The sequence below is a fragment of the Cynoglossus semilaevis genome, chromosome Z (genome assembly GCF_000523025.1).
Source record: "Cynoglossus semilaevis isolate Cse_v1.0 chromosome Z, Cse_v1.0, whole genome shotgun sequence".
Classification (NCBI taxonomy): domain Eukaryota; kingdom Metazoa; phylum Chordata; class Actinopteri; order Pleuronectiformes; family Cynoglossidae; genus Cynoglossus; species Cynoglossus semilaevis.
In genome coordinates this window covers 14,315,667-14,326,475 of record NC_024328.1, presented here as the reverse complement: position 1 = coordinate 14,326,475, position 10,809 = coordinate 14,315,667, and the positions used below count along the sequence as shown (strand labels likewise).

The window sequence follows — 10,809 nt, the reverse complement described above, 5'->3', positions numbered from 1 at the left end:
TCGCTCTCTCTGTCTCTCTGTCTGGTAAGCATTAGCATTAGCATTAGCCAGCCCGTTAGTCCGTTAGCATACAGCTGCTAGGCGAGTACAGCGGGTTTGAGTTGATTAAAGTGTGGAGTCGACGGAGGACAGGAGCAGGAAACTCCGGCGTCAGTCGGGGAAAATAAACACCGGACTCTTCGGAGTCTTCGTCCAACAGCGAATCAACCATTAAGTTAAAATAATAACAATAGACTAGAAAAACAACACGAATCTACTGCTGGGAAATGACACTTTTTTTTTTCTCTTGACCGAAATGAGCGTCGTTTTCGTTGACAAAATGACGCTATTAACGTCGTTTTGTTCTTTTTGGGAAAGTAAAAAAAGTAACGAAAACTTTTTTCCATTCTTTAATGGATATTATTTGTGTCACAAAAAATGATCATAACAGGAATGAATTCTCTTCTTCGTTGGTGGTTTTGGTGAGACATATTTCCGGTGGTGGTACAGGTTTACGAACCGCGACCGTAATAGGGAGCTACAGTGTCACGACCGCCAACCTTTGACCTCAGTTAGGGTTGCGTTCTCGTGAACAAAGGCCAAGTCTATATAGCGCCCCCTGCCTCAGCAATTTATCTGTGTCTAGGTGCCAACGAGCAACTTTATGCTAAACAAGCTCATTGTTACTACCTCTTGGTATTAGCAGCGTACGGCTCCATAGCTCAGGGGTTAGAGCACTGGTCTTGTAAACCAGGGGTCGCGAGTTCAAATCTCGCTGGGGCCTGAACTTATTTTATTGGGACAGTGGTGACCTTGGTGGTTGAGGACGCCTATTTAGGGTCCGGAAGGTTTCAACGTTCGAGTCCTGAAACCTGTGCCATGATAAAGGTACTTTTAACATGGCACTGAACCCGCGTACTGCCACCTGCTGAATCTGGTGATGCGATAAAATACTGAGGTCACATGGTTGTGTGCTCACTTTCCTGGAAGTTAGAAGTAAAACTACGTGTTTGGGGCAGGTGGTAGCCCACTGCGAAAAAAATTTAAAAAAAAATCTGCGTAGCGTTGATCGTCTCGCAGTGCGACCCGCCTTCGGATGATCTGAAGACTCGTCGTGGTATTCCAGGGCGCTTCTAATTATTGCCCTCACCGCGCGCCTACTTCCAAGTGTGGCTCGGTTTATTTGGCGCAGAAGCTGCAGCTTCAAACCGTCGACCTCGGAGAGACTTCCACGTCCACGCAAGTCGACGTCAGAGGTTTGACGATTGAAATCAGGAATAGGTTTTCGAATCATCTCTTCCTCTGCTGTTTTTTTATTTGTTTGTTTCGTCTCGTCTCGTTCTCGGAGCCGCTCTGTCGTTATCAAGGATGTTTCGGCTTCACTGTTCCTCAAAGCTGCAATCACGGGCTTTTATTTCAACCGGCTTCACTTCTGCGGTTCCGCCCACGCAGTCTGAAAACAGACTCACTTAAACACAGGGGCCATCAAAACAACAAGAGGCAGAGTCGCTTTAAAGGGACAGTTCCAGTTTTTTTTACTTCAGTTTGTGGAGCGGCAAAGTACTGGAGTAGCTAACAAATACTCTCACGGTACTTTTTTTTTTTCTTTTCACCACGGTCGTTTCTTCCTCTTGTGTTCCTGCTCTGTCATTAGTTCTGTTTTTTTTTCTTTAACCAGCTGAGCGGTTTTTGTCTGTTCATGCTGTAAAAATAAGTTTTAACCGGGGATGTCCGATATTAGCATAATTATGAATCTGTGAGAATCGATATCGGTTTTTCCTCCGATAATGAAAACCCGATAACGCAATGCCTGGGTTCCGTCAAATGATGTGTGACCTAAAAATATTTTTGGGGGAAAAACGGCTGTATATTTAAATGAAACCCACTAGATGGCAGCATTGCAGCTCATTTTATTAATCTATTTTGATAATCAGATAATCGGATTGTATGTAGAACTCTGGTGCCAGCAACTCATACAGTGGTTTGTACTAATGAATATCGGTATCGATCGATATCGGAATTGGAAATTAAGTGTTTCGACAATATTGCCATATCGGATATTAATTAAGTCAATATCAGACATCCCTAGTTTTGACTCTGCGGACAAAGAACATATTTTTTTAGTCAGACGGAAAATCTGTCATTCCGAAAAGTTTCCTGTGCAGTAATTTGACATAAACAGGAAGTGATGTCGTCTTTTGTCCCGACTGCAGCTGGTGGTCCGGCCGATGATGTGGTGTGAAGATGGAGGCTCCTGAATACCTGGACCTGGACGAGATTGACTTCTCCGATGATTCAGTGGTCAGTACGACCTCGGCCGTGACCTCGTTCACCTGTCCTCGTTAATAATGAATGACCTGAAGTGGAGTCCGTTAAACAAACAAAAACACAGAACACAGTGGTTTTTTACGTTACTTACATATAAAATTTTGACTTCTTTTTTCGTGAAATTATCTTTCACAATTGGTCAAAATTAAAAAATTTGTAACGACAAAGTGAAATAAAAATCAAGCCAGTCATGTGAAGAGGTGGCTGAGTGGCTAAGGCGAAGGACTGCTAATCCATTGTGCTCTGCACGTGTGGGTTCGAATCCCATCCTCATTGATGATTTTTATTTTCGATTCCTTAATTTTCTGAAGGGAAATCTTTAAAAGTCAAGTCTTCATTTTTTTCATTTTTTTCTCGTTCTCCTCCAGTATGCTGTGACTTCTCTGAAGAGCATTCCCGAGCTGACCAGGAGGAGCGATGGTCTGGTGGAGGAGAGACCAGGTGACGTCAACGTCCACAACCTGAACCGTATCAAATTATTTTTCCAGAGTTTTTTTTTCTTTTTCTCTGTTATTGACAGGATATGTTCCGGAATATGGTGAATATATGTGTGTAGTACTTCTACAGGAAAGTACTGTAGTATAGATGTCGATATACTGTATTTTCCCCCCCGCACCTCCCGACTCCTGATATTTTAAGGGTAATTTTCTAGGACGTGAGAAGAGGTCAAAGGGCAGAGACAGGAAGCTAATGTTCGGGATTCAAACTCAGTCACTCGCAGCACCCAAGACGCGGTCCTGGACTCGAGGACTTTCTCTGACCTGTGTCTTCTCCCTCCTTCCCCTCCTCAGTTCCTGCCATCAACTGGAGCCGTAGCGTGTCCTCCCTCAGCGGGGGAGGTGGGATCAAACCCACCGGACTCCCGGAGGTCCACAGCAAGTTCCGGCCGGTGAAGAGGGTCTCGCCTCTGAAACACCAACCGGAGACCACGGAGACCGACTCGGACGGCTCCAAAGTCCAAGGTCAGGGGCCGGGCGAACCGGGAGAGGGCAGCAAAGATGACCCCAGCTCAGAGAAGCCCAGTCAAACGTCCGCGCCCTCGGAGGTGTCGGTCGGAAAGGTCAAAGGTCTGGGCGGCGTGGGGGGCGACACCGGTGGGAACAACCCCGAGGCCCTGTTCGTAGAGCTGGAACACTATGACCTGGACATGGACGAGATCTTGGACGTGCCTTACATCAAGTCCAGCCAGCAGATGTCCACGCTGCCCCGTATCTCTCACGACAAACGCTCTGTGACGGGGACCAACCTGGGCGGGGGGACCCTGGAGAGGAACCGTGGTGGTGGCGGGGGGCTGAAGAGCTCCATGTTGTCCCACAATGAACCTCTGAGCCTGGGCGGCAGTAGCAGCTCACAGACCCAGGTACGGTTCTTCTGCCGGTTGTCATTTCTCTGGCCCCAGGTACAAATGCAGGTTGTTTTGGTGCCTGTCATGCAGTAGCTCCGGGTTCGATTCCACCTACTGACCCAAATGGGTGAGGTGATCACCCCTCCCTCTTCCCCCCATAAAAAATCTGATGTGAGAACTCCAGCTCTTGATCAGTTTTTCATTGATTCCTGATTTCACAAAAAGTTTCTGCTTCGCCTTACTCTATTGGATAACACTATTGCCCCCCCCATGTGCCTCCCCACCCCATCCCCTCGAAGCTTTTGCTTAGGATTCCCTCTGAACTTTAACTAAAATTCCATGTGTGATTTTTGAAGAAAAAAAACATAGAGAATCATATCCGTTTGCCGGGTTCATGTTCACGCCCCCTACTTTGAGAACCGTCTATTTTCTTCACCTTCTGTGATTTTTTTTGTTGTTGTTGTCAGTACTGCGTTCTGTCTCCGGTGACCTGGTCGGACCTCAGGAAGTCCAAGTCCATGGATCCGGACCTCCACCACCTCCACCGCTCCCTGGCTCGAGGAGGTTACCAGCAGGAGCTGCTCTCCTCGGGACACCTCAGCTGCTCCTCCTCTTTCTCCTCCTTCTCCGACGCAGGTATGTCATGAATCACCTGTGACTTCTTTTTTTTTTTTGTGGATTTTCCCACCGAAACCTCGTTCTGATGTCTTCCAGACAAGTTGCTGTCCGCACGAGTCTTCCCCGACTCCCAGACCCAGCGCCCCAGCCTGGAGCAACTGGGTCTGATGCACTCCCTGCCGGGGTGCGGTGTGGCCCGGCAGGATGGTTCTAAATCTTGGACTGTTGGATCGGGAGTAGTCCCGGGAGTGGGTGGTGGTCCGAGGGGGTTCCTCGGAGGAGGAGGAGAGATGGACGAGGAGGCGAAGAAGAACCAGAACATCATGAACATCATCAGAGAAGGACAGATCTCCCTGCTGGTACGAGTGGAGTCAAATCACTGTCCCCTCGTTTCTGCTGCCGCTCCTCTTGTCCAATGTTGTCTCTCTCTCTCTTTTGCCTCCCCCTCAAGCCTCACCTGGCGGCAGACAACCTGGAGCTGATCAGAGACGACGACGGCAACAATCTGCTCCACATCGCCGCCTCCCACGGCCACGCCGACTGTCTGCAGCACCTCACCTCGCTGATGGGGGAAGACGGTCTGACGGAACGCAGCAACCAGCAGCTGACCCCCGCAGGCCTCGGGGTCAAGGTAGAGGGAGAGAGTGAGAGAGAGAGAGAGAGTGATACTGCATCTGAGTTTACGTCTACTGAGTGCACGTCAGCCCTCGCAACTTGAATAGTCTGGCCTCCGCCATTTTGCTCCCTTGACATCTCTGATTGGCTGACGGAAGTCTGTAAGGAAGTCAGATCAAACTAGAGAACCTACTACATCCTACTGTAAATACAGACGCAGGGTGGAATGTGTTCGTGTCCGGGCCGTGAAAACTAGAGTCCTGATTGGCTGCCAGACAGGAAGTGGTGTCGTCAGGAGTTAAGCTGGGAAACCGACTCCATGTCGTGTTCTTATCGACGACTAAAATCACAGCAACTGTATCGCCACTAATGATAAAAATATGTGTGTGTGTGCGTGTGTGTGTGTGTGTGTGTGTTTCAGAACGGTCATCTGGAGTGTGTGAGGTGGATGGTGAGTGAGACCGAGGCCATCGCCGAGCTGAGCTGCACCAGAGAGCACCCCAGTTTGATCCACTACGCCGCTCGCTATGGACAGGTAAAACACACACACACTACCGCTCCCGTGTGGACAAGCAGAAGAACTGCATGACTCCAGCGTTTAAACACATTGTGTTGAAGAAAATGTTTTCCTGCGTGTCTCCCGTGTCTCTTCAGGAGAAGGTGTTGCTATGGTTACTTCAGTTCATGCAGGAACAAGCCATCTCTCTGGACGAAGTTGACCAGAAGGGCAACACCGCCGTGCACGTTGCCGCTCAGTACGGACACCTCACCTGCATACAGGTGTGTTACTGACGCCTGCGGGAATTTAAACATCATGTCTTGAAACTTTTTTGAGTGTTTTGAGGTGACGGACGTTTCCGTTTCCATTCTGTTTCTCCACAGACACTGGTGGAGTACGGCTCCAACGTGACGGTCCAGAACCAGGCCGGGGAGCGGCCTTCCCAGAGTGCCGAGCGGCAGGGGCACACGACCTGTGCTCGCTACCTGGTGGTGGTGGAAACGTGCATGTCGCTGGCGTCACAGGTGGTGAAACTCACCAAGCAGCTGAACGAGTAAGTCTGGGAGCACTGGTCCTGAAGTCTGACGGCGATCTTTAAAATAAGAATATCTGAAGATATTCTTCAGATATATGTACATATTTACATATGTACATATATTTATATATACATATATACACATATACCTATATGTGTGTATATATATACATATGTATAAAAAATTATGTGTGTGTATATGTATGTATACATATATGTACATATGTGTATATATGTATATATGCATATATAATGTACATATATACATATGTACATATATATGGATGACCCATATATATGTATATATACATATATCCATGTATGTACATATATGTATATATGCATATATATGTACATGTACGTATATATGTATACATACGTATATGTACATATGTGTATATATGTATATATAAATATATGTACATATATATGCATATATAATGTACATATATACATATGTACATATACGTATGTATACATATATGTACATATATATATATATAATTAATTATTTTTTGAATTGTATATATTTCTTTGATTTTGCAGACAGGCCACAGAGAGGCTGCTGCTGCAGAAACAGCTGCAGAGACTCATGGATCCCATCAAGGCAGAGGGAACACCTTCACGTTCACCAAGGTGACACAGACACACAGAGAACACACGTGTAACTGTGGAGGTAGTGGAGGAGGAGGAGAAGGAGGAGGAGGAGATGTCAAAATTTTTATTTATTTATTTTTGTCTGGACTCCAGTTCCCATCAACCCTCAGTGGAGGCGTGGCCAGAGATGATGTTGACAGCAGAGGGCACTCTGGGTGACAACCACTGGTTGGTCCATCAGGGCAGTGTAAGTCAGGGCTTCGTGTTCAGGCAGCTGCTGAGCAAGGATGTGCCAGATACGCTGGGTCCCAAGGAAAGGCTACCAGCAGGGGGCGGCGTGACCCGAGAGGGGCCCTGCAGCGCAGGGGCCACGGGGGGCCGCAGGGTGGGGCTGATGGAAAGAAGGGAGCTGAAACTAGCGAGACTCAAACAGATCATGCAGCGCTCCCTGAGCGAGTCCGACACCGACGGTTATCCGCCGGAAGACGGCCGAGCGAATGCCAGTTGCCCCGATCGACCTTCCCATTTACCGATCGCAGAGGAGGAGCCCGTGTCGAACCACCTTCACTTGATGATGAGGAAGCACCTCCCGCCCGCCGCCACACCTGAGAGGAAGCAGGCCTTCTCTCTCGCCGAGTCCAAGTCCATGGACAGTATGGGGTACAACCCCTCCCCGACCCCCAGCGACCCCGACACCGCAGACGGCAAAACGCCGGACGCCTCCGTCGACTCGCAGGACGGCGCCAACGGCCAGAAAGCGGCCACCAGCCCCAAGAGCGCACTGAAGTCTCCGTCGTCTCGCAGGAAGACCTCCCAGAACCTCAAACTGAGGGTCACGTTCGACGAGCAGGTCCACAAGAGCGCCGGTCAGGAGGCGGAGCCAAGCAAAGGAAAGGAGCGGACTCCGACGGGGAGCTCCGAGAGCAAGCGTTCGTTCGGAGCGTTCCGCTCCATCATGGAGACGCTGAGTGGAAACAGTAACAACAACAACAGCAGTGGGGGAGGAGGTCAGTCAGGCTCCACCATCAAACTGACCAACAGTCAGAATTCACCGGGAAAGAAGTTAGAGATCAAGGGTGGAGGTGGAGGAGGAGGAGGAGGCGGAGCCAGGGGGAAAAGTAAAAGCAGTAACGTTTGACGACATGAACCCAGCGAACTGTGAGAGAACGTCCGAAGAACCTCAGAAGAACAGGAGAACCTGTCAATCAAACAGGTCACCTCGTGGACCACGTGGGCAGGAGAAAAAAAAGCAAAGACTTCCACAAACAAAAAAAGCTCCTCTGACTTTCATGATCTGAGGCTTTTTTGGAATTATTTTATATGTATCTGCTGCCACCTAGCGGCAGAGTAGGAGGCAGCAGCTGAATCAAGACGTTATTTTGCACCGCCGTCTGACTCCTCCTCCTCGTCTGTCAAGGTGTTCAGGAAGTCCAGAAGATTCAGCCACTGACGTATTTCTCTGCGTTGACATTGTGTGTGAATTCCGCACAAACAGTTGTTGTTTTGTTTGTTTGTTCGTTTCGTTGCAATTTTTTTTTTACTTATTGGACCAAAAACTGTCCATTTTCTTTATCTCTGCTCTGCCCAGACTGAAAGCCCGACGCGTTTCTCTTTCGATATTTATGTTTACGCACATGTGATCGTTATGCTATGATTCCGAACGTTATAATCACGCACGTAGCGCACGTGCGTAGCCAGCACGACAAATACTTTAATACCACTGTTTGTACGCAGTACAGCTAGCTGTGGTAGTATTTAATTTTCTTATGTTACACACTTTAAAAATTTTTTTTTTAACACTTTTATTGTCTATGCAGTTTTTTTTTTTGTTTTTTTTTTTGGCGAAAAGTCGACATTTACGTCCGAGAACGGGAGCTTTGACTATGCACCTTGTACAACAGCAGCTGGTTGTACCGTGTAGACGAAGACACTACAACGGAGACACTAGTCAGTGTTTGATATGGAGTGAAGTTACAATTAGTATTTTTTTAAATTTCAATTAATCGTGATTAATTGAAATAAATGAAGTCAAGTCTGACCTGAAACTGAAGCCTTGGAAAAAAAAAAAAGTTGGGAGTTGAGACGGTATTTGAGTCTCTAGGCGCTTGTGTGAAACGAAAACATTTTTCCCCACAGCGTGTCCAAATAACGTTTGTATTGACTGTGTTCTGGAGAAACAACAGTACCAAGTACATTTTTTAAGGGTCATTTTTGTTACAAATGTACACGGACCAATGACTGGATGAACGTTGAGTGCAATTGACGAGATGGAGACGACAAAGTAAATTTTGCCGAATGTTGAATCAGATTCCTTTTTAAATTTAATCAGTGTCCACAAAGATATGCAGCTGCTTTTCATCCCTGTAATTTAAACTGTTGTAACAACTGTCTACAAACTGAAATAAAATGTTTTCCGGAATTTGTTTTTGTTGGATGTTTAACAAAGTCCGTATAAAATAAACATAAGTTAATGTGACATTTCTATAAGAAAAACCTTTGGAATTAGTGAAAAACAATATGAACCATATGTGGGTTTTCACCTATTAAAAGTGACGTAATTTCTTCTGCCCTGATTGGCTGAGTAGTGTCAACATTGGTGAAAGTATTTTAAATCTATCGATTTATTAAAGCGATTATTTTATTTTGAAAAAACAACCGGATTCTCCCCAATTTACAAGCGTCTCGACTTGACAAAGCGCTGTGCAGAGCGGAAGTCAAGCAGAGGAAACGGTCCTTTACTTTCACAATAAAAGACAGTTGCATTTACGCTACAGCGTTTGGCGTCAAACGTTATTTATATAACGTGTGGCGTTCAGCGTTACGGTGAGTTTTAAATTTAAAAGTGTTTTTACGTCACTGTGGCGAAAAAGAAGTTGAAGATACTGTATCTGTTCTAGATAAACTTGAACATCGTGAATCGCTAGTTTAGTGCACCCAGGCTACATCGAACAAACTAATCTAATTTCCTGAAATCACAGCGTTAAAGAGTCAATGTTATCAAACGGTGAAAGTACAACGCGTTACGACAGAGGGCGCTGTTGCTCACCTTCATTTTTTTTTTAAACAAAATATTTAATTTCCGTTCTCAGTACAGCAAAAACCTTTGTATTGTAGTACGGTTGACGATATAAAGACAGTTCTAAGAGCTTTTTTTTTTTAATTGTTTTTTTGAAAATACAATGCGCGAGTTGGTTTTGGAGTTGAAATCCTCAACTCAGACCTCATCTTTGACCACTGCCGATCAAGATGAATGTCCACTCTGAGTTGTGCTGTTTGCTAATTAAACGGACATACATAACGGAGCGTCTATATCTATTTCTGCACACGTCGGCAGCATCAAAAACAGTCACTTATCGCCGCGGAATTGATGGTGTTTGTGTTGCAAATTGGCCTTTGACGGTTCCCGTGCAGGGGCCGGCCCGTTCCCCCCGGAGCCTAATGGGGGTCCGCTGTAATAGTGCCCCTCAATCATCGACGCAAATATGAAATATGAGCTCGGCGGCTGACAATAAGGTAAAGAGCGCACGGAGAGACGAGTTTCCATCGGGGGATTTCCGAATTTCGAAAACACTTCCACTTCTGTGGAACAAAAACACAAGAGCTATTTGTTTTGTTTTTGTTTTTTTTTGTTTTGTTTTTTCCCCCCACTCTCCTCGTTCTCCTCCCTGGGTTTCTTCAGCGGGGCAGGAAGGTAAAGTTAAACTGATAAATTAGACCTCATTTATTGGACAACAATTTGAGTCAATACCCAGAGGCCCCTGCTCTGCAGCCGCCTTGATGCTCCACAGCTGCTAATTGGTTGTCTCTGTTGTAGATGTGGAGGGTGTTTTGGGGGTGGTTGTAAAGGGGCGGGAGAGGGGGGGTTTCTGAGGGCTGACAGGGCAGGCGGGGCACCCGGGGATGGTTGCACCCTCCCCACACACACACATACTCGTTCAGCAGTTGTCTGTCGGCGGACGTTGGCGGCTCACGCCACGAAAACAGACGAGTCAAGCGCTTGATTTGACAGCCCGGGTGGAGGGATGGAGAGGGCGGGTGGGGTGGGGTGGGACGGGGGGCAGTGGTTGTGCAGGAGTCATGTATAGATTTTTTCGTCTGTTGTTTTGGCTTATTTGTGTGCTTCTTTTACTCAGTCAATCAAATTTAATTGACACCCCTGTGCGATGGTCAGGGCCCCCCGCGCCACGCTGGGAAGACAGGCCTTTAATGCCAAAGAAGAGGAGAGGAGGTTATTCTGCCTAGGAAGGGGCGGAGACGGGGGTGAGGACGGGGAGGCGCGGGCGGTGCCGGGGG

General features: G+C 47.1%; 1 protein-coding gene and 2 non-coding genes across 5 annotated transcripts in view; all 3 read left to right on the top strand.

Moving 5' to 3' along the window:
- sncaip (synuclein, alpha interacting protein) overlaps positions 1–8,935 on the top strand; it is a 9,184-nt gene extending 249 nt beyond the window's left edge. Inside the window, exons 1-12 of one of the 3 annotated variants that reach the window (XM_025053100.1) lie at positions 468–1,569; positions 2,193–2,280; positions 2,676–2,748; positions 3,099–3,667; positions 4,120–4,288; positions 4,367–4,629; positions 4,722–4,901; positions 5,307–5,420; positions 5,540–5,665; positions 5,768–5,937; positions 6,460–6,555; positions 6,670–8,935. In XM_025053100.1, coding sequence (XP_024908868.1) covers positions 2,224–2,280; positions 2,676–2,748; positions 3,099–3,667; positions 4,120–4,288; positions 4,367–4,629; positions 4,722–4,901; positions 5,307–5,420; positions 5,540–5,665; positions 5,768–5,937; positions 6,460–6,555; positions 6,670–7,654 — 2,802 coding nt within the window. In that variant the 5' untranslated portion in view covers positions 468–1,569; positions 2,193–2,223 and the 3' untranslated portion in view covers positions 7,655–8,935. Of the gene's footprint in view, positions 1–467; positions 1,570–2,192; positions 2,281–2,675; positions 2,749–3,098; positions 3,668–4,119; positions 4,289–4,366; positions 4,630–4,721; positions 4,902–5,306; positions 5,421–5,539; positions 5,666–5,767; positions 5,938–6,459; positions 6,556–6,669 lie in introns of those variants that run through there. The other 2 variants (XM_008336471.3, XM_025053099.1) reach the window with 2 other exon arrangements.
- On the top strand, positions 691–763 carry trnat-ugu (transfer RNA threonine (anticodon UGU)). Its single transcript has one exon. It is a non-coding gene; the product is annotated as a tRNA-Thr (tRNA).
- On the top strand, positions 2,502–2,583 carry trnas-gcu (transfer RNA serine (anticodon GCU)). Its single transcript has one exon. It is a non-coding gene; the product is annotated as a tRNA-Ser (tRNA).
- Positions 8,936–10,809: the final 1,874 nt, after the last annotated feature.